The 23,225-nt window shown below is 42.1% G+C and overlaps 2 protein-coding genes across 2 annotated transcripts in view; one reads left to right on the top strand and one right to left on the bottom strand.

Annotated features, from left to right (window-relative positions):
- Positions 1-17,928: 17,928 nt before the first annotated feature.
- Positions 17,929-20,067, top strand: LOC119316439 (glycine cleavage system H protein 2, mitochondrial-like). Its single transcript, XM_037590758.1, has 4 exons — positions 17,929-18,122; positions 19,186-19,274; positions 19,393-19,563; positions 19,662-20,067. Exons 1-4 carry the CDS (start codon positions 18,035-18,037, stop codon positions 19,788-19,790), a joined length of 477 nt encoding a protein of 158 aa, XP_037446655.1. The 5' UTR covers positions 17,929-18,034; the 3' UTR covers positions 19,791-20,067.
- Positions 20,068-20,503: 436 nt separating this feature from the next.
- LOC119316438 (style cell-cycle inhibitor 1-A-like) overlaps positions 20,504-23,225 on the bottom strand; it is a 3,708-nt gene continuing 986 nt past the window's right edge. The window contains exons 3-4 of the mRNA XM_037590757.1: positions 21,815-21,879; positions 20,504-20,986 (exon numbers count right to left, since the gene is read on the bottom strand). Of these exons, the coding sequence (XP_037446654.1) occupies positions 20,756-20,986; positions 21,815-21,879 (296 nt within the window). The 3' untranslated portion in view covers positions 20,504-20,755. The remainder of the gene's footprint in view (positions 20,987-21,814; positions 21,880-23,225) is intronic.

Genomic DNA, 23,225 nt, shown 5'->3' with positions numbered 1-23,225 from the left:
TCGTCTGTACAACAAATGTGCTGATCCCTGTGAGATTTGGGGCGTGTTCGGTTCAAGTTGTGAACAGTTTCTGCATTGCATACACTTCTCAACCTAGTATGGTTGAGCAAAAATAAGACCTAATGCGCCATCTACAAGTTGTTTGGTTCCCTGCATCTAGGCTCACTGCATTAGGTAATACGCAAGTGCACTTTGTTTGGTTGTCTGTATTGGCCCAAGCAACACATGAACAAGATGTTTGAATGCATACGGCGTACTTGGTATGCTACCTTGTACTCTAGTTGATGAGCTTACCCACAATAATCACACCTGGCACACCAACGCCACAACACAGTAATGTTGATGAACTGGGCAAAGGTGATGAAATTCTTCAGCTTCAGCCCAAACTGGCGATCCACCTTAGCACCTTCCACTTTGACATCTCCAACTTTACCACTGTCAACACTGCTGCCTCCGTGCTTTCACATCCAGTCGGAGTAAGCTTGTTCTGCTGCCTGCCTAGTCTTGAACCCTCTATGGCTGCTGTTGCTATATAATGCACTTGTGCACTGGCTTCTTCCCATGAACTGTAAACCCTTGGAGCCTTACCGATGAACACGGCACACCACTTGCCCTAGCAATGCACAAGAGCAAGAGTTGAAGTAGCAAATCAATGGAGCACACAAGTAGCAAGCAAAGTAGCACACAAACAACAATGGAGCACAAGAGAAGAAGTAAAGCATGCATGATCATACGACATAGTAAGTTCTACCTAGCACTACCATGGTGTTATCCTACCACCACATCCAAAAGAGGGTGTCGTCCTACCACCGCAAGTTCATCATCATCGTGAGGGGTTAGTATGCACCACCTCACCAAAATATACATATCATCAAATAGTTTTTAAGCCCTACCTACACAAAATGTATGTCGTCATCATCATCGTCGTTGTCGTCGCCACCGCCATCGCTGTCGGGGATCATGCACGCTCACAGGCAGCACTACTCTAGTAGTAGTGCTTGACCAGCCAGCTCCTCAGCCACAACACCCTGTGAGCGTCTGCCATGGCAACAAACCCAACACCCTGGGCCTTATTGTCAAGCAGGTGGTTAAGAGCTGCCATGTGATGACCCACAAGTATAGGGGATCTATCGTAGTCCTTTTGATAAGTAAGAGTGTCGAACCCAACGAGGAGTAGAAGGAAATGATAAGCGGTTTTCAGTAAGGTATTCTCTGCAAGTACTGAAATAAGTGGTAACAGATAGTTTCGTGATAAGATAGATTGTAACTAGCAACAAGTAACAAAAGTAAATAAAGTGCAGCAAGGTGGCCCAATCCTTTTCTAGCAAAGGACAAGCCGGAACAAACTCTTATAATAGGAAAAGCGCTCCCGAGAACACACGGGAATATCGTCAAGCTAGTTTTCATCACGTTCATATGATTCGTGTTCGATACTTTGATATGTGGGTGGACCGGTGCTTGGGTGTTGTTCTTACTTGAACAATCATCCCACTTATGATTAACCTCTATTGCAAGCATCCGCAACTACAACAAAAGTATTAAGGTAAACCTAACCATAGCATGAAACATGTGGATCCAAATCAGCCCCTTACGAAGCAACGCATAAACTATGGTTTAAGCTTCTGTCACTCTAGCAACCCATCATCTACTTATTACTTCCCAATGCCTTCCTCTAGGCCCAAATAATGGTGAAGTGTTATGTAGTCGACGTTCACATAACACCACTAGAGGCTAGACAACATACATCTTATCAAAATATCAAACGAATACCAAATTCACATGACTACTAATAGCAAGACTTCTCCCTTGTCCTCAGGAACAAACGTAATTACTCACAAAGCATATTCATGTTCATAATCAGAGGGGTAATAATATGCATATAGGATCTGAACATATGATCTTCCACCAAATAAACCAACTAGCATCAATTATAAGGAGTAATCAACACTACTAGCAACCTACTAGCACTAATCCCGGACTTTGAGACAAGAATTGGATACAAGAGATGAACTAGGGTTTGGAGATGAGATGGTGCTGATGAAGATGTTGATGGAGATTGCCCTCTCCCGATGAGAGGAGCGTTGGTGATGACGATGGTGATGATTTCCCCCTCCCGGAGGGAAGTATCCCCGACAGAACAGCTCTGCCGGAGCTCTAATTGGATCCGCCAAGGTTCCGCCTTGTGGCGGCGAAGTCTCGTCCCGAAAAGTTCCTTCTTATTTTTTTCTCATAGAAAGACTTCATATAGGAGAAGATGGACGTCGGAGAGCCACCAGGGGCCCACGAGGTAGGGGGCGCGCCCTAGGGGGGCGCCCCCCACCCTCGTGAGCAGGGTGTGGGCCCCCTGGCCTTCATCTTTGGCGATGATTTTTATTTATTTATTTTAAGATGTTCCGTGGAGTTTCAGGACTTTTGAAGTTGCGCAGAATAGGTCTCTAATATTTGCTCCTTTTCCAGCCCAGAATTCCAGTTGCCGGCATTCTCCCTCCTTATGTAAACCTTGTAAAATAAGAGAGAATAGCCATAAGTATTATGACATAAAGTGAAATAACAGTGCATAATGCAATAAATATTGATATAAAAGCATGATGCAAAATGGACGTATCAACTCCCCCAAGCTTAGACCTCGCTTGTCCTCAAGCGAAAAGCCGATAACAATAAATATGTCCTCATGTTTAGAGGTAGAGGCGTCGATAAAAATAAAAATACGGACATGAAGGCATCATGATTATTCTCATGACAGCAACAAATATAGATTTTGTCATATCATTACTTATGTTCAAGTGATGATCTATTCACAATGCAAAAGTATAAATCATAAACCTTATTGGGCTCCGACAAACTATAATCTCAGTCATTGAAGCAATCACAATTTATCATAACATCGGAAAGAGTCCATGTCAGAGCTAAAAAGCAAGTCCACATACTCAACTATCAAATAATCCTTCATAATTGCTAACACTCATGCGATACTTGTGGTTACGGAGTTTTAATCGGACACAGAGAAAGATAGGGGCTTATAGTTTTGCCCCACAACCTTTTACCTCAAGAGTAATGTCAACAATAATGGTTCATGCTCCCCTACATCCAATTAGATATATATATCATGTTCTTTCCAACATGTTGAGCTTGCCAAAAGATAAAATGAAAAAGAAAAGGTGAAGATCACCATGACCTTGCATAAGGTAGAAGATAATAATAAAGGATAGGCCATTCGCAGAGGGAAGCAGAGGTTGCCATGCACTTTTATGGTTGGATGCATAAAATCTCAATGCGAAAGAACGTCACTTTATATTGCCCCTTGTGATATGAACCTTTATTATGCAGTCTGTCGCTTTTATTACTTCCACATCACAAGATCGTATAAAGCTTATTTCTCCCACACCAATCAATCATACATATTTAGAGCAATTTTTATTGCTTTGCACCGATGATAACTTACTTGAAGGATCTTACTCAATCCATAGGTAGATATGGTGGACTCTCATGGCAAAATTGGTTTAAGGGTATTTGGAAGCACAAGTAGTATTTCTACTTGGTGCTGAGAATTTGGCTAGCATGAGGGGGAAAGGCAAGCTCAACAAGTTAGAGGATCCATGACAACATACTTTATCTCGGATATAAGAAAGACATAACTCATTACATTGTCTTCCTTGTCCAACATCAACTCTTTAGCATGTCATATTTAATGAGTGCTCCCAATCATAAAAGATGTCAATGATAATATATCTATATGTGAAACCTCTCTTTCCTTATTACTTCCTATTAATTGCAACAATGACCAAAGCTATGTCTGCCAACTCCCAACAACTTTTAATCATCATACTCTTTCTATGTGAAGTCATTACTTTCAATGAGATCAATATGAACTTTTTGTTTCTTTTTATTCTTTTCTTCTTTCTTTTATTCACCCAAGATCATGGCAAAATAATCAAGCCCTTGACTCAACACTAATCTTTATTATATATAGCTCATGGACTCGATTACAAAGAGAGATCATAAAGAAAACTCAAAACTAGATCATGCCATAAACTTTATTCTACTAGATCAAGATACTACTAATAGGATCGAACTAAGAAAAATGGTAAAGATAGGAGTTGTGATTGTGATACGATACCGGGGCAGGCACCTCCCTCAAGCTTGGCAGTTGCCAAGAGGAGTGCCCATACCCATGTGATTATATCTCCTTTGTCGGTGAAGAAGGTGGAGGTGGCGGATAGTCGCACATCGAGCGTAAGAGGTCCTCTAGCTTGCGAATAATGACCTTGAGTGCAACAATATGCTCCTTCAACAAAATATTTTCTTGTGTGAGATACTTGTTTTGTATATGAGCTAACTCAATCATCTTGAAGGCTTCGATCTCAGTTGGGGTAAGAAGGTTATGATCAAGTTGAAGTATGTCTTTTGCTGCTCGAGCTTGATCCTCCGTGGCATTCTTGATCCTTTTATCCTTGTTGACCCTCGTGGGTTCTTCCCTCTTCAGATCTATCTTCATTAGCCAAGCATCATTGTCACCATTGTTGGAGGAGGGAGACGACATGATGCCTAGCCTGGAAAACCCTGACAGAAAATAGCTCGAAACAAGAACAGAGAACAATTGCGTGATACGGGAGTCAAAACCTTAGGGAGAATATATAATGAATTTTTACCGACCAAAATACGTAACGTGTAAGAAAACGGAGTCCGGAAGGCACACGAGGTGCTCACGAGGTAGGGGGCGCGCCCACCACCCTCGTGGGGCCCTCGTGTCCTTCCCAGACTGCTACTTATTTTTCTATTTTTCTAAATATTCCAAAATAGAGAAATTTTGCCTTAAAAATTGTTTCGGAGTCGGTTTACTTACCGTACCACATACCTATTCCTTTTCGAAGTCTGAAACGCTCCGGAAAGTGTCCCTTATGTATTCCTCCGGGGTTACGGTTTCAATAATATTGGTTTCAACATTTATGGGATTACCTGAGATATAATGTTTAATTCTTTGACCATTTACCACCTTCGGATTTGTGCCTTCAAAGTTGTTGATCTTTATTGCACCGGAACGATAAACCTCTTTGATAACGTAGGGGCCTTCCCATTTAGAGAGAAGTTTTCCTGTAAAAAATCTTAAATGAGAGTTGTATAGCAATACATAATCATCTACATTAAACTCACGCTTTTGTATCCTTTTGTCATGCCATCTTTTAACTTTTTCTTTAAACAACTTGGCCTTTTCATAAGCTTGGGTTCTTCATTCATCAAGTGAGCTAATATCAAATAACCTCTTCTCACCAGCACGTGTAAAATCATAGTTGAGATCTTTAATAGCCCAATACGCCTTGTGTTCTAGTTCGAGAGGTAAGTGACATGCTTTTCCATAAACCATTTTATACGGAGACATACCCATAGGATTTTTGTATGCAGTCCTATAAGCCCATAATGCATCATCAAGTTTCTTGGACGAATTCTTTCTAGACCTATTAACAGTCTTTTGCAAAATTAATTTGAGCTCTCTATTGCTCAATTCTACTTGACCACTAGACTGTGGGTGATAAGGAGATGCAATTCTATGATTAACATCATATTTAGCAAGCATTTTACGGAAAGCACTATGAATAAAGTATGAACCTCCACCAGTCATTAAATATCTAGGGACTCCAAACCTCGGAAAAATAACTTTTTTAAGCATTTTAATAGAAGTGTTATGATCAGCACTACTAGTTGGAATAGCTTCTACCCACTTAGTAACATAATCAACAGCAACTAGAATATGTGTGTATCCATTAGAGGCAGGAAAAGGTCCCATATAATCAAAGCCCCAAACATCAAACGGTTCAATAACAAGTGAATAATTCATAGGCATTTCTTGACGTCTACTAATATTACCAATTCTTTGACATTCATCACAAGACAAGACAAACTTACGGGCATCCTTGAAGAGAGTAGGCCAATAAAAACCAGATTGCAATACCTTATGTGCAGTTCTATCTCCAGCGTGGTGTCCTCCATAAGACTTGGAATGACACTTGCGTAGGATCTGTTCCTGTTCATGCTCAGGTACACAACATCTAATAACACCATCTACTCCTTTATAAAGATGTGGGTCATCCCAAAAGTAATGTCTTAAATCATAGAAAAACTTTTTCTTTTGCTGGTATGTGAAGCTAGGTGGTATAAATTTAGCAACAATATAATTAGCATAATCAGCATACCATGGAGTACTACGAGAAGTACTTATAACATTTAATTGTTCATCATGAAAGCTATCATTAATAGGTAGTGGGTCATCAAGAATATTTTCTAACCTAGACAAGTTGTCTGCAACGGGGTTCTCAGCTCCATTTCTATCAACAATATGCAAATCAAATTCTTGTAGCAAGAGAACCCATCTAATAAGTCTAGGTTTAGCATCTTTCTTTTCCATAAGATATTTAATAGCAGCATGATCAATTTGAATAGTTACTTTAGAATCAACAATATAAGATCTGAACTTATCACAAGCAAATACAACTACTAAAAGCTCTTTTTCAGTAGTAGCATAATTTCTTTGAGCATTGTCTAGAGTCTTACTAGCATAATGAATAACATTTAATTTCTTATCAACTCTTTGCCCTAGAACAGCACCTACAGCATAATCACTAGCATCACACATAATTTCAAAGGGTAAATTCCAATCAGGTGGCTGAACAACAGGTGCAGAGACTAATGCTTTCTTAAGTATTTCAAATGCTTCTACACAATCATCATCAAAGACAAATGGTATATATTTTTGCAATAAATTAGTCAGAGGCCGAGAAATTTTTGAGAAGTCCTTAATGAACCTCCTGTAAAATCCGGCGTGACCAAGAAAACTTCTTATACCTTTGATGTCCTTGGGACATCGAATCTTTTCAATAGCATCAACCTTGGCTTTATCAACTTCAATACCTCTTTCAGAAACTTTGTGCCCCAAGACAATACCTTCATTAACCATAAAGTGGCACTTTTCCCAATTCAAGACAAGATTAGTTTCTTCACATCTCTGCAAAACTCGATCAAGATTGCTCAAGCAATAATCAAAGAGGAACCATAGACGGAAAAGTCGTCCATGAAAACCTCACAAATCTTTTCACAAAAGTCAGAGAATATAGCCATCATGCATCTTTGAAAGATAGCAGGTGCATTACATAAACCAAAAAGCATACGTCTATAAGCAAAAGTACCAAAAGGGCATGTAAAAGTAGTCTTTGATTGATCTCTAGCCGACACAGGTATTTGAGAGAAACCATAATAACCATCTAAAAAGCAATAGTGTGTATGTCTGCATAATCTTTCTAGCATTTGATCAATAAAAGGTCAGGGGTAATGATCTTTCTTAGTAGATTTATTTAATTTGCGGAAATAAATTACCATCCTATAACCTGTGATAATTCTTCCTGGAATCAATTCATCTTTATCATTAGGAACAACAGTAATACCTCCCTTCTTAGGGACACAATGGACATGACTTACCCACTCTATCAGCAACGGGATAGATTATACCTGCCTCCAGAAGCTTGAGTATTTCTTTTCTTACCACTTCTTTCATTTTAGGATTCAGACGTCGTTGAGGATCATGAACTGGTTTGGCATCTGCTTCCAAATTTATTTTATGTTGACATAGAGTGGGACTAATGCCCTTAAGATCATCAAGAGTATATCCAATAGCAGCACGATGCTTCTTCAGAGTTTTCAATAATCTTTCTTCTTCATGCTCTGAAAGGTTAGCACTAATAATAACAGGATATATCTTCTTTTCATCAAGATAAGCATATTTAATATTATCGGGCAACGGTTTAAGTTCAAACACGGGATCACCCTTGGGTGGAGAAGGATCCTCAAAAATTTCAACAGGCAAATTGTGATGCAGAATAGGTTCCTGTTTAAAGAATACTTCATCTATTTCCCTTCTTTCATTCATGAACATATCATTTTCATGGTCTAGCAAATAGTGTTTTAGAGGATCACTAGGAGGTACGGCAATAGAAGCAAGACCAATAATTTCATCCTTACTAGGTAATTCTTCCTCACGATGTTGTTTACTAAATTTAGAGAAATTAAACTCATGAACCATATCATCCAAGCCAATAGTAACTAAAGGGGAACGTAGTAATTTCAAAAAAATTCCTACGCACACGCAAGATCATGTGATGCATAGCAACGAGAGGGGAGAGTGTTGTCTACGTACCCAACGCAGACCGACTGCGGAAGCGCTGACACGACGTAGAGGAAGTAGTCATACGTCTTCACGATCCAACCGATCAAGCACCGAAACTACGGCACCTCCGAGTTCGAGCACACGTTCAGCTCGATGACGATCCCCGGACTCCGATCCAGCAAAGTGTCGGGGAAGAGTTCCGTCAGCACGACGGCATTGTGACGATCTTGATGAACTACAGCAGCAGGGCTTCGCCTAAACTCCGCTACAGTATTATCGAGGAATATGGTGGCAGGGGGCACCGCACACGGCTAAGGAATAGATCTCAATGATCAACTTGTGTGTTTCTGGGGTGCCTCTACCTCAGTATATAAAGGAGCCAAGGGGGGAGGGGGCGCCGGCCAGGAGGAGGGCGCAGGAGGAGTCCTACTCCTTCCGGGAGTAGGACTCCCCCCCCCCAATCCTATTCCAACTAGGATTCCCCAAGGGGGAAAGAAGGAGAGGGGTGGCCGGCCACATCCCCTAGTCCTAATAGGACTAGGGGAGGGGGGAGGCGCGCAGCCCTTATGGGCAGCCCTTTCACCTTTCCACTAAGGCCCACTAAGGCCCATATGATTCCCGAGGGGTTCCAGTAACCTCCCGGTAACCCGGTAAAATCCTGATTTCACCCGGAACACTTCCGATATCCAAATATAGGCTTCCAATATATCAATCTTTACGTCTCGACCATTTCGAGACTCCTCATCATGTCCGTGATCACATCCGGGACTCCGAACAACCTTCAGTACATCAAAATGCATAAACTCATAATATAACTGTCATCGTAACCTTAAGCGTGCGGACCCTACGGGTTCGAGAACAATGTAGACATGACCGAGACACGTCTCCGGTCAATAACCAATAGCGGGACCTGGATGCCCATATTGGCTCCTACATATTCTACGAAGATCTTTATCGGTCAGACCGCATAACAACATACGTTGTTCCCTTTGTCATCGGTATGTTACTTGCCCGAGATTCGATCGTCGGTATCCAATACCTAGTTCAATCTCATTACCGGCAAGTCTCTTTACTCGTTCCGTAATACATCATCTCACAACTAACATATTAGTTGTAATGCTTGCAAGGCTTATGTGATGTGTATTACCGAGAGGGCCCAGAGATACCTCTCCGACAATTGGAGTGATAAATCCTAATCTTGAAATACGCCAACCCAACATCTACCTTTGGAGACACCTGTAATGCTCCTTTATAATCACCCAGTTATGTTGTGACGTTTGGTAGCACCCAAAGTGTTCCTCCGGTAAACGGGAGTTGCATAATCTTATAGTCATAGGAACATGTATAAGTCATGAAGAAAGCAATAGCAACATACTAAACGATCGGGTGCTAAGCTAATGGAATGGGTCATGTCAATCAGATCATTCAACTAATGATGTGACCTTGTTAATCAAATAACAACTCATTGTTCATGGTTAGGAAACATAACCATCTTTGATTAACGAGCTAGTCAAGTAGAGGCATACTAGTGACACTTTGTTTGTCTATGTATTCACACATGTATTATGTTTCCGGTTAATACAATTCTAGCATGAATAATAAACATTTATCATGATTATAAGGAAATAAATAATAACTTTATTATTGCCTCTAGGGCATATTTCCTTTAGTAACAACATTCTTTGTGCAGTATATGGTAGCATTGACAGTATTTAAGAATGGTCTACCAAATATAATAGGACAAAAGCTATCTTGTGGGGAACCAAGAACAAGAAAATCAGCAGGATATTTAGTTTTCCCACACAAGACTTCAACATCTCTAACAATTCCAATTGGTGAAATAGTATCTCTATTGGCAAGTTTAATTATGACATCAATACCTTCTAACTCAGCAGGTGCAATTTCATTCTTAATTTCTTCGTATAAGTCAATAGGTATTACACTAGCACTAGCACCCATATCACATAAGCCATGATAACAATGATATCCTATTTTAACAGAAATAACAGACATGCCTACCACATGTCTATGTTTATCTTTATCACAAGGTTTAGCAATTCTAGCAGTTTCACCTTCGAACTGAATAACATGCCCATTAATACTATCAAACAAGAGATCTTTAACAATAGCAATATTAGGTTCTACTTTAACTTGCTCAGGAGGTGTATAAGTTCTAATATTGCTTTTACAAACAACAGTTGAAGCTTTAGCATGATCCTTTATTCTAACAGGGAAGTACGAACAATACGATCATTATAAGTGGCAGTCTTTTCTTCAACTTTAATAGGTGCAGCTACTTTTACTTCTATGGGAGGATGATATTTAAACCACTTCTCCTTAGGGAGATCAACATAAGTAGCAAAAGATTCACAGAAAGAAGCTACTATCTCATAGTCAAGTCCATATTTAGTGCTAAACTTACGGAAAATATCGGTGTCCATAAAAAATTTAACACAATCAAACTTAGGTGTCATACCTGACTCCTTACCTTCGTCGAGGTCCCAATCTTCAGAGTTGCGTTTAATTCTATCCAATAAATTCCATTTAAATTCAATAGTCTTCATCATAAAAGAGCCAACACAAGAAGTATCGAGCATGGTGCGATTGTTTTCAGAAAGCCGAGCATAAAAATTTTGAATGATCATTTCTCTTGAGAGCTCATGATTGGGGCATGAATATAACATTGATTTAAGCCTCCCCCAAGCTTGAGCGATGCTTTCTCCTTCGCGGAGCCAGAAATTATATATATAATTGCGATCACAATGAACAAGATGCATAGGGTAATACTTTTGATGAAATTCAAACTTCAATCTTTTATAGTCCCATGATCTCATATCATCACATAGCCTATACCATATCAATGCGTCTCCACTCAAAGATAAAGGGAATACCTTCTTATTAGCAACATCATCGGGTATACCTGCAAGCTTAAATAATCCATAAACTTCATCCACATATATTAAGTGCTCATCAGGATGCTTTGTTCCATCTCCTGTAAAAGGGTTAGCTAGCAGTTTTTCTATCATACCCGAAGGAAATTCAAAAGGAGTTTCATTTTCAATAGGTTCAGTAGGTTGAGGAGCAACTCTTTGCTCTACTGGACAGGGTGAAGATACCCCGAACAAGTCCCTCAGAGAATTACTTTCCGTAGTAACAAGTGATAGTAAATTTCAGCACACTATATAAATTTTTCCTTACCAAATTCCACCTACCAAAGGCGCTACACTCCCCGGCAACGGCGCCAGAAAAGAGTCTTGATGACCCACAAGTATAGGGGATCTATCGTAGTCCTTTCGATAAGTAAGAGTGTCGAACCCAACGAGGAGCAGAAGGAAATGATAAGCGGTTTTCAGTAAGGTATTCTCTGCAAGTACTGAAATAAGTGGTAACAGATAGTTTTGTGATAAGATAGATTGTAACTAGCAACAAGTAACAAAAGTAAATAAAGTGCAGCAAGGTGGCCCAATCCTTTTGCAGCAAAGGACAAGCCGAAACAAACTCTTATAATAAGAAAAGCGCTCCCGAGGACACACAGGAATATCACCAAGCTAGTTTTCATCACGTTTATATGATTCGCGTTCGATACTTTGATAATTTGATATGTGGGTGGACCGGTGCTTGGGTGTTGTTCTTACTTGAACAAGCATCCCACTTATGATTAACCTCTATTGCAAGCATCCGCAACTACAACAAAAGTATTAAGGTAAACCTAACCATAGCATGAAACATGTGGATCTAAATCAGCCCCTTACGAAGCAACGCATAAACTAGGGTTTAAGCTTCTGTCACTCTAGCAACCCATCATCTACTTATTACTTCCCAATGCCTTCCTCTAGGCCCAAATAATGGTGAAGTGTTATGTAGTCGATGTTCACATAACACCACTAGAGGCTAGACAATATACATCTTATCAAAATATCAAACGAATACCAAATTCACATGACTACTAATAGCAAGACTTCTCCCTTGTCCTCAGAAAAAACGTAATTACTCACAAAGCATATTCATGTTCATAATTAGAGGGGTAATAATATGCATATAGGATCTGAACATATGATCTTCCACCAAATAAACCAACTAGCATCAACTACAAGGAGTAATCAACACTACTAGCAACCTACTAGCACCAATCCCGGACTTTGAGACAAGAATTGGATACAAGAGATGAACTAGGGTTTGGAGATGAGATAGTGCTGGTGAAGATGTTGATGGAGATTGCCCTCTCCCGATGAGAGGAGCGTTGGTGATGATGATGGTGATGATTTCCCCCTCCCTGAGGGAAGTATCCCCGACAGAACAGCTCCGCCGGAGCTCTAGATTGGATCCGCCAAGGTTCCGCCTCGTGGTGGCGGAGTCTCGTCCCGAAAAGTTCCTTCTTATTTTTTTTCTCATCAAAAGACTTCATATAGGAGAAGATGGACGTTGGAGAGCCACCAAGGGGCCCACGAGGTAGGGGGCGCGCCCTAGGGGGGGGGCGCCCCCCACCCTCGTGAGCAGGGTGTGGGCCCCCTGGCCTTCATCTTTGGCGAGGATTTTTCTTTATTTATTTTAAGATGTTCCGTGAAGTTTCAGGACTTTTGGAGTTGCGCAGAATAGGTCTCTAATATTTGCTCCTTTTCCAGCCCAGAATTCCAGCTGTCGGCATTCTCCCTCCTTATGTAAACCTTGTAAAATAAGAGAGAATAGCCATAAGTATTGTGACATAAAGTGAAATAACAGTCCATAATGCAATAAATATTGATATAAAAGCATGATGCAAAATGGACGTATAACCATGAGAGCCTCGTCGCTGAAGCCACCCTGAGTCATGACAGCGCCATACATGTCAGGGTGGACGTCAAGGGGCTTGCACTCCCTAATGGGTGTTGCCACCTCCTTCACTGCCTCAGTCATGCTGCAAAAGACATTGATCTCCTCCTCCATCGGGCCTCCTCTCTTCCTCTTCCTATCATGGACGGGGTCAAATGGCTTGTCGAAGGGCTTCCTGGAGGGCATGTCAGGGCCATCAAGGACCTCGATGTCCAGGTCCCAGGGAAGTCTGTCATGAAAGAACCAAGAGGCTCCTCCGAGCCCATGGCATGCTTCCCAGTTGCCGGCTCAAAGGAGAAGATGTGCTGCATCTGGCTATAGTTCTATATGGGTGTGTTGAGGAACTCAACGTCCCTTGGGTGGTCCTAAGAATGAAACACAAGTGTTGTTAGTTGCGATTAGGAGTAGGCAATGGTGGACAATATAAAAAGAAAGAGGGATGTGAGCTAACCGCGACATGACCGACATAGTGCTCTGCCTCCAGAACTATGGAGCAAGTGTTCTCATTCCATGAGGCGCCGCTAAGGTCTCTCAGCTTGGATACTTGAATCCATCAACCTCTCCACTTCCTCAGGTGGTTGTACACCTGGGTGGCGGATACCTCCTGCCCACAGAACTCGAACACCTTCTTCGCAACGGTGTTCAAGTGCACCTACTTGAAGCCCTTGTCAGTCCTAACTCCACTAGAAATGAGCTCACACATTTTGTTCAGCACGAATGTGGACATGAATGACTACCACTTCATGTTGTTCGACCTACCATCCTTCTTTGCCTTTGCTGTTGTTACCTTGAGTGCAGCAGCAACAACAGCAGCAACAGAAGTTTGCTCAACGAGCACTACTGGCACATAGACATAATCAGACGCGAACACATCTGAATCAGGTGCCATCTCGGGCATATGATGCGAGGCCTCAACAAATGATGGAGCAAATTGGTTGTCGGACAGGACAAGAGCCTGACTAAAATCTTGCGTCTGCGTGGTCATGTCCTACAATCGTAGCACGTATTGACAGTAAGCATAGCACACAACATACCGGACAATCCATGAAAGCAGGAGCATACATGTACATGGTTCATCACTATCATACCAAGTACATGCTTCATCACTATCATACTAAGCACATGGTTCATCGCTATCATACTAAGCATACCGGACAATCTATGAGCAGGAACATACATCTACAACAATCAGCATGCTACAAATGGACCACCAATAGCTACAAGTCACAGATGTAAGCACGAATCAACATAAGCACAAGGTTCAACTTCAAACTCTACTACTAATCTAGCCTACCACATGCTTGAACATCTAACCCCACCACAAATTACAACCGCGGCATAGCAATCAACCATATGAGCTCACAGATCAGAGCACTAATCAACCATGCATCTACATCAAACCCTAGTTGCAGCTCAGATCTAGCTAGAAGGAACAGAGAGAAAGGGGGATTGAACTCACAGAGGCCATGGCTGCAACTCGAGGACGAGGGGGAAAACGGTCGTAGAAGATCACCACCGACGCCGTGGACCGCCTGCCGATGAAGATGCGCCGCTTACCTGCTCGTCGGTGCCGATGCGTGTCGGCAGGAAAGCTCGAAATGGGGGAGAATGGTGGCGGGAGTTGAGGCGGTGAGGGAGAGGGCTAAATAGGGCGGACTCGGCGGGAGGTGAGCCGAAATCCTCCCGCCGATTTTTCGACGACGCGGGTGAGCTCGTGCCCTTTCCCTGGTCGCACGAGGAGAGAAGCGCGTCGCCCTCCCCTGCGTCGTCCGAGCCAAGCTCGCGAGCTACTACCGATTCGGTCATTTCCCCTGGGCCAGGTCTGGAGGTGCTTTAAGTTTGGTGCCATGCGGGCCGCACAATAAACTCAGGCAACCAAACAGGCCTCTTTCATCCCGCGCGGGCCAGGCTGAGCCATATGCAGGCAACCAAACACGCTCTTAAGAACTAGCCCAGGAGTACTTTGGCAAGTAGGGCTGGACCAAAAGCTCATAACTCGCGAGCTTAATGAGCGCTCGATAGTTCGGCTCGTTAAGCTCGTAGCTCGCTTCTTAATGAACAGAGTCAATCATTGATTTTAACTCGTTAAGCTTAACGAGCTTAACGAGCGAGCTAATGAGTTTCACGAGTAGCTCGTTAAGCTCGTTAGTAACAACACAACACATATTTTCATTTTACGTGACAAACTTTTATAGCACCTTAGCCCATCTATTCAATCTAATCGACCTATGAGACAACAAACTACTGCATTTCTTTTTATAGTCATCATATTTCGTCTTGAAAATCACACCTACACATTCATCCTGTATATCGTAAAACATTATAATCTGTTAACGAGCGCTCACGAGCTTAACGAGTTTCAAACGAGCCGAGCCGAGCCGAGCAGGGTTTTCTGCTCGTTAATCTTAACGAGCTTAACGAGCCGAGCCTTAACGAGCACGAGCTTAACGAGTACGAGCTTAACGAGCCGAACTGCTCGTTAGTCCACCCCTATTGGCAAGAGAAAACTTAGTTAACGAAACATAATTAGTGACAGTGGCTTGCACTACTACTAAATGATGTGAATTTGCTGTCTCAGATAATGCTGCACTTTAATGACAACGTAGGAGTATGTGTGTTGTTGCTATCTCGGTAGGTGAACCCACTTAGTGGGCCCAAGTTTTCAGCCACCAACCCGCACCACACACCGAATCTCTAGTTATAAATCACACGTGTTAACGACAAGAACGAAATACTCTCTCCGGTCCTTTTTTTTACTCTGCATATAAGAATTGTCTGAAGTAAAACTTTTTAAAGTTTAACCATATTTATATAAAAACATATTAACATCTATCATACTAAAGTTATACAATATGAAACTTTAAGTCCTGATGCATAAACTGGTATTGATTTCATATTATGAATGTTGATATTTTTTTCTATGAAATTGGTCAAACTTTACGAGGCTTGATTTCAGACAAATCTTATATGCGAACTAAAAAGGATCAGAAAGATTATTTGATTCTTTTAATGCATAAAAACATAAAATCCTAATAAGCATTGTCAGAACATGTGGCGATCAAAAGTAAAACTAGGTTGCTACATGCCACAAAAGATACTTATGCCATTCCTCGTACATGCGAATTCGAAAAGGAGAAAAGAGGTCGAAATAGGTTGTAAAATTCCAACGTTTTTCCTTTCCTTTCAATCCAAGATCAGAGATACATTATGTATGTTACTCTTCCTTTGCTCCATTTATTGAATTATGCTATACTGCCAACAAATATTTTTCACGCATTCCTATATACTCCTTTCGTCTCAAAATATAAGAACGTTTTTAACACTAGCATAATGTCAAAAGTTTTTATATTCTGGAACAGAGGGAGTATATGTTTTTCCTCTACTGTTCAAACAAATCAAGCGCCTGAAAAGCAAGAAATCAAACTATTTCATGTTTCTGGAGAGTTTGAATCCCTTGCTGCGAACACCGTACGTCCTGATCAGGAGTTGAGAGGCCAAGATCCCCTCACCAACTGCTGCTGCTGCTGCCTGCAGCGCCGCTGTTTGTTCGTTTGTCCGCATCGGCCACCAACCGCCGCCCATGGCAAAGTCTGATCGGAGTCAGAGAGCATGTTGCGCCTTGGTGATTGTTTACGCATAACGATGCCCCAACCAACCGCAGCCAAACCCATCGACCATCAACCATCCCGAAAAAGCTAAGAACCCACACCCCGTGATTGCACGTCGAGTGGTGGCAAGAATCTTTCCGTGGCCCCAATGCTCCATAGTGATTTGGTGAACGCATTATCAGCGATCAATAATACTCCTACGTCCTATAATATGACTACAATATAAGACGTTTTTACAATCCAACATAACTTGCAGAAACGTCTTAGTCTTACATGATACGAGTAGAACGAAGGGATTAATTAATTAAGCAACCCATTGCGCATGGGGACAGGGCTTTATGGTAAGCTCCTGCTGTAATATGAGAAATCATCTAGTAGTTGTAGTGGTTAGGCACTAAGTAAGCATCTGTTATGGTCATGTGTTTTTCACCCCATACGAGTTGATTTTTTATAAAGAAAATATATTAATATCACGAAGACACTAATTACATCCAGTCTCTGCACCAGCAAGATATCAAAAGACATAAAAAATGCACACAACCAAAAAAATAAAATAAAAATAGAGAAATATAAAAACAAAGACCCCGTAGTAATGAAACACTCGCAACAGCAACACTCTAACCACCACCAAAGACAACACCTGTACTGCAGAAGAGGTTCTTCAAAAGCGACGTCTCCAAAAAGAAAACAATGCATAAGCGTTGTCGTCGCCCGATCAAGCATCTTGAGTTTTCACCCCGAAGAGAGCCCGAAATTCCAAAAACAATGCCTTCGCAAGACCATTGCGAGGTACAACCAACGAAGGCTCGGTACTCGAGAAGCACCCAAAAACTGTTGTCCACCTATGTTGATGCCCCCTCCTTCCGAGGCTGCCGCTGCAAGTCCTCAACACTCGACACACAGGAAAAAACCTGTGTCGCTATTCTTCAACGGAATCAAAACTCCTCGCCGCCATTAATTCTCCGATCGCAGCCATCATGACTTTCTTCACCACCTCAACGCCATGGAAATCCATACTTAGATATGATATTTGCACAAACTTATTCCAATGATTTTGCTGTTTTCATCTTCTAAAATCCCTCCGGAGAACTGATGAATTTTTAAATTTCAGCTTGCCCTACATTCCAATAAATTAAGTTTTTTATAGATGAACTAATTTTTTTAGTGATCCAAGAAATTGAGGCAAATCAGTTCATTCTCCAAACAAAAGTGCAAGGACGAAAAGGCCCAGGAGGGCCCAGAGACCTACCACGAAAATCATTTTCGCAACTCTCGGAGCGCACCACCACCAACTTCTTCTGCGCAAAAGGAGAGAAATAGAGAAACCACCACCAAACCCCAAGAGCGAGCTCGGTGCGCGCGCGCGCGCGAGAGAGAGAGAGAGAGAGAGAGAGAGAGAGAGAGAGAAACAGAGGAGGCGGCGCCGAGCGAGCGCGATCCCCTCCTCCTCCCCCGTCGCGTGATCATGGCCATGGCCGCCTCCAGATCGCTCTGGGCCTCCCGCGCCGCCTCCTACCTCAAGATCTCCGCCTTCCCCAGGGCCTTCTCCACCGGTAAGCACGCCTTCCCCTCTCCCTCCCCGCGGCCACCTTTGCGCCCGTGCCCGCCTGCCCGTTTCACGCGCGCGTTTCGTGTCTCGCGCCGCGCCTGTCCCTGGATCGCAGTTCGTTGGCGCTAGAACGGCGCGATCTTCGTCCTCCGCGTCCCGCTAATATTTGGGCGGTAGGATTTGTCGTTGGCCGATCCGTTTTACCAGTTCTTACTGGTGATTTCGGCAGCGACCCTGTTCACGCGTCGGAGATGTTTGCAGAATGGGGTGTAATGCCGCCGAGTTTATTCTGGTTATTTTGATCCTTTGCCGGTGGCAGGTTTCATCTTCTCTGCGAAAAGGATCTTTCCTGCCGCTCTGCTTTTGCCTGATTTGGTTAGGTGGGAAAGTTCATCGTTTCTGACTTGGATTTGTAGTCGTGTACTCCCTCTGCAAAGAAATATATGATCGTTTAGATCACTAATCTAAACGATCTTATATTTCTTTGCAGAGGGAGTGCCAATTTTAGTACGGTGATGGTTCTTGAGGTTCAGTGATAGCCGTAGGTCGGTCGGTAGGCTGATGTCGTCGCAGAAGGCGCAACCCGGTTTTTATTTTGTTGATGCGATGTTTTTTCTTTTGATGGCATGATGTGATGTTTGTTTGATGCATTTGAAAACTATATAGTGTGAAAGTTGATGAAATACATGCAAAATGGTTTGGGACCCCATGATTTAGTCAAAAGTTTTTGCGATAGGCTCCCAAAAGCTATTTGGAGAAAACGCGGCCGCATTGGGACCTACAACCTACAAGAGTTTGTTGACGCACAATCATATGCAATAGTGTGAAGCAGAGAAACTGATGAAATGATCCCAAGAAAAAGTTCTTTACATTAGCAGGCATCTGTGTTCTGTGCATATTTCAGGGTGGACAATAAATTGTAGTGGTTATGAGGGAACTACTGCATTAGTTGGAGTGGCTTTGGAACTCTTTATATGCACATTGTTAAACTGCATTTCTGATTAATGCCATTTCAATGTGTAGTACACGTTATTAACACGCATCTTTCTGGTGTTGCCCTTTTCCAGTGCTGAAGGATCTGAAGTATGCTGAAACCCATGAATGGGTAAAGGTTGATGGTGATTCCGCAACCGTTGGGATTACAGACCATGCCCAGGTTCATATGTCATGTGTTAGATCTGTCACATGTTAGATCATTGGATGCTTCACTCGATGCATATAAGCAGCCTTTCAGCATGTTATATGCCATAATGGAGCTGTTTTTTGGCTTTCAGGACCATTTGGGTGATGTTGTATATGTGGAGCTGCCAGAAGTTGGCGCTTCTGTATCTCAGGGAACAAACTTTGGTGCTGTTGAAAGTGTGAAGGCAACCAGTGACATCAACTCGCCGGTGTCTGGAGAGGTCATTGCAGTGAATGACGAACTACTAGAGAAACCAGCATTGGTAAGTTTCAGCTTAGCCTGATACTTGACGAGGAAATCTGTTGGTGCGGATTGAAGTGTCGTATGACCTGTATGCTGGCTGTTTTTTTTATAACACAGGTCAATGGAGATCCATATGAGGGCGGCTGGATCATCAAGGTCAAGGTCAGCGATGCAGGTGAGCTCAACTCACTGATGGACGACAAGAAGTACTCAAAATTCTGCGAGGAAGAGGACAGCAAGCATTAAGCATGGTGGATTCTGAAAGAGAATCTGCGCTTCGACACTCATAGGTGTTTGTCATGTGCTGTTGGGCACTTTGTACCACCTGCTTTCTCAGCCCAGAAAGGATCAAAACATGGAATAAATGGCATTTGCCTACCCTACAAGGGCTTGCGAGATCCGAAATCTGTATATCACTCGAGTTCCTTTTTCTTGTTGCCATGGTTTCATCTCTGATTTAAGCTCTGTTCTGATTAGTTGGTATTCAAATTCTAAATGCATACGTACTGATGATGCTACATAATATTCTCCTGGTGCCCGTGTGCTCTATATTTGTGGACCGCAGTATCAGTTTACATGCTGCCAGAACGGTGATGATTCAGTTTACATGCTGCCAGAGCGGCGATGATTCAGTTTACATGCTGCCAGAGCGGCGGCAAATTAATTCATAACAGTGGCAAAGTCTTGAAAATCTTACAAGCAGCAACGGAAAAGGCATTATAGTTCTGCAGTTACAGCCATAAACTGTTCAGATTGGGCAAACAAGCATAAAACGGTCGGTAGCACTAACAGCTAGTGTAAACATTCGGCCGCAGCTAAAGGGTCAAACTCTTATTTGATGATCCAGGCACTTATTAAACTTGCAACATATGAACGTGATGAAGAATCAAGAGGGATAAATCATCGGTACTTTAGCAGAAAACCCAGCATAAAAGATCATCAGAAAATGGACAATGTCGTGGTGGGGCTAATCACATGAATACCAGCTCTTTTGCATATAGGATACAGCAACAAATTTGCTAGAATTTTTTCATTAAACGTCAGCAACAGAACTAACATCAATGCTAAACACAGCGACAGGTTTAGATCAGAAACCTATGAAAATCTAAAAGATGGAACAAGTGGTACAAGCATTTGGTATGGCAGTTTCGTCAAGAAACCGAACCACCGCAAGGGACCCGAACTGCGAGCCACGAACAAGACGAGCCTTCTCATGCCTTCTTGATGTTCCAGTTGTGCGCTGATCGGGGCCCAGTGGTGATGCCCTCGTAGTAATGTGATGGCAGCTTTCCCTTGTTCCATTGCTTCACAAACTTGAGGAAGATATCACGGGCAGACTCTGAAGAAAGGTCGGAGAAATATTTGCCCTTCTCTTCCTTCAACCAGGTTGCAAACTCATTGTTCTTTGCAAAGTAGTCGTCCTTGGATATTTCTTTGATGTCCTGTTTTAGCGATGGCTGAAAATGAGAGGCATCAGGACATGTACCTAACCTAACTGGTGCATTCAAATACATCTGGTGCAGCTTCTTTCTTAACAACCCACTACAATTTTTTGCTGAATTACACTAAAACTCAAGAGATAGATGAGATGCAACTAACATTATACTCTAGGTACACAAACTACGGTCCTCGAGATCCCTTCAGGGATGTACATACTACAACCCTTTCATTGCGGGAATAAACATTGCAGGGAATAAGGCAATAACTGTTAAAAAAATTAAAGCACCTAAATTTCAATCACTGTTTTAATTCAATGGCAATAATATATCTTGTGCTGCTATTTAGCCTAAAGATGCAAAACACACCGGCAAGTTTCTATGGAACCCCATTGTCCAGGACAATACAGCAAACTTGCATGTTACTTGTGACAATTGTAGAAATTTGAAATATCTTAGCCTGAAACATATGCCTGGAAAGGGGCAGGTTCAGGTCTAAGAATGCTTCAAAGACGCCTTAAAAACATGGTTTGGACATTTTTGCCAGGTAAGTTGCATGCATATATTGCTTCGAAGATAATTAGCTTATTTAAACCTACTAGATGTCTTTTCGAATGGTTTTGCCCAGCCATATTTGTTCAACCCTACTTCATGTGGCTCTATTTAGGGCCATTGTCCGTCCTATTATCAGACCTTTGCAAAAGCTCAAGCTTCTACATCAATTCATCTTCAAGAAAAGTGCTATTGAAGAGCTAAAAGGCTCAGAACTCTATTTAATCATACACAAACTACTGTGGTTGATACTCTGAGAAAACAACCATCTAGAGAACTCACAACATCCTTGTCTTTTCGCTTGCTCTTATCCTTCTCCTTGGAACGCCTCTCCTTCGAATCCCTCTCTGTCAAGACAAAGACAGAGTCATGTACACATCATCATCAAAGGAATCTAGCTCTATACTTAAATGATCACAATCAAACAAATGAATCTAGAACTTGCTATTGAAATTGGTGGAGAAGAATACAGATACAAATACAGTTCATGATATTTTTGGTTTGGCAGGTCGGTTATCATGCGATGATTGATCACACTAACCTCATGTTGTTCGGTTTGTTCTTAAGACATTTTGGAACTTACGGCCTAAAGATTTTTTTGTGAAAAGTGGTCGGGATTGGTTGTTCTGTCTCCTGCCCAAGTAGATGATCAGATACACAGCTAAGATTTATTCCTCCTATGGAGAGCATGGTATCTCAGGAATGTATTATTTTCAGTGATGGTAAGCCGACTATTTCGGCTTCTATTCTTTCTCTATGAAATTACGTCGCTTCCTTGGACTGCCATAGCGCTCCTTCCTATAGTAATCCGAAAGGTAAATCTCCTATCCACCGCCATTGTTTGCCTGAGCAATGGGTCAATAATCAATCACTTGATGAGGTCAGGACCTCATCTTCATTTGGTTGGGCAAAAGTAAAAGTTGATGCGAGTATTGATTTGGTTGGTGCTTGTGCTAGTATCGGTGCAATTGTTAGAAATCATACATCCACGTACAACTGAATCTACCACTATAGGTAAATGCTGAAGATCAGACAAAAATATGCATAATTAAGTGTGATGCCGAAGGCATCCTCAATATTTATATTCCTGCTGTTACGACTGAGGATTTGTTTGCTTGGCACTATGAAAAGAGTAGCATTTTCTCAGTTCATGGTGTGTATAAGCTTGGTTTACATCATCACTCGTTCCATAATCCCAGGGTCAAGCCAGTAGTCATTTGGATGGAAATACAGAAGTCTGGTAGTCTATCTGGAGCGCCCTTGCCCCCCTAAAACTCAATGTTTTTGCTCGGAAACTTACTACTGAAAGCCTTGTTGTGCAGGAAAATTGGTGGAGAAGAATATGGATACAAACCCAACTTGCAATATTTGTGGTTTGGCAGGTGAGGACGGTTATCCTGCGGCTACTGATCACACTAAACCTCATGCTGTTCAGTTTGCACTTAAGACCATGTGGAATCTACAGCCTGAAGAAAATCTAGCGACAAATGGTCCGGATTGGTTCCTTTATGTCCTACCCAAGTGGATGGTCAAAATCAGATTCACAGCTAAGATTTTATATTCCTCCTATGGAGAGAATGGCGTCTCAGGAATGATATTATTCGATGATGGCAAGCCGACTATTTCAGCTTCAACCCTTTCTCTACAAAATTATGTTGCTTCCTCGGGCTGCCTAGGCGCTCTTCTTCCTATA

This window comes from Triticum dicoccoides, chromosome 6A (assembly GCF_002162155.2).
Source record: "Triticum dicoccoides isolate Atlit2015 ecotype Zavitan chromosome 6A, WEW_v2.0, whole genome shotgun sequence".
NCBI lineage: Eukaryota > Viridiplantae > Streptophyta > Magnoliopsida > Poales > Poaceae > Triticum > Triticum dicoccoides.
Note: the sequence above shows the minus strand (reverse complement) of the source record. Positions and strands in the feature narration are given on the sequence as shown.

Bases quoted from the DNA above. Each gene is read 5' to 3' on its own strand.
- LOC119316439 (XM_037590758.1), top strand. From the start codon at position 18,035: ATGGCCATGGCCGCCTCCAGATCGCTCTGGGCCTCCCGCGCCGCCTCC. The intron at 18,123-19,185 runs GTAAGCACGCCT...GCCCTTTTCCAG, and splicing joins CCCCAGGGCCTTCTCCACCG to TGCTGAAGGATCTGAAGTAT. The intron at 19,275-19,392 runs GTTCATATGTCA...TTTGGCTTTCAG, and splicing joins GGATTACAGACCATGCCCAG to GACCATTTGGGTGATGTTGT.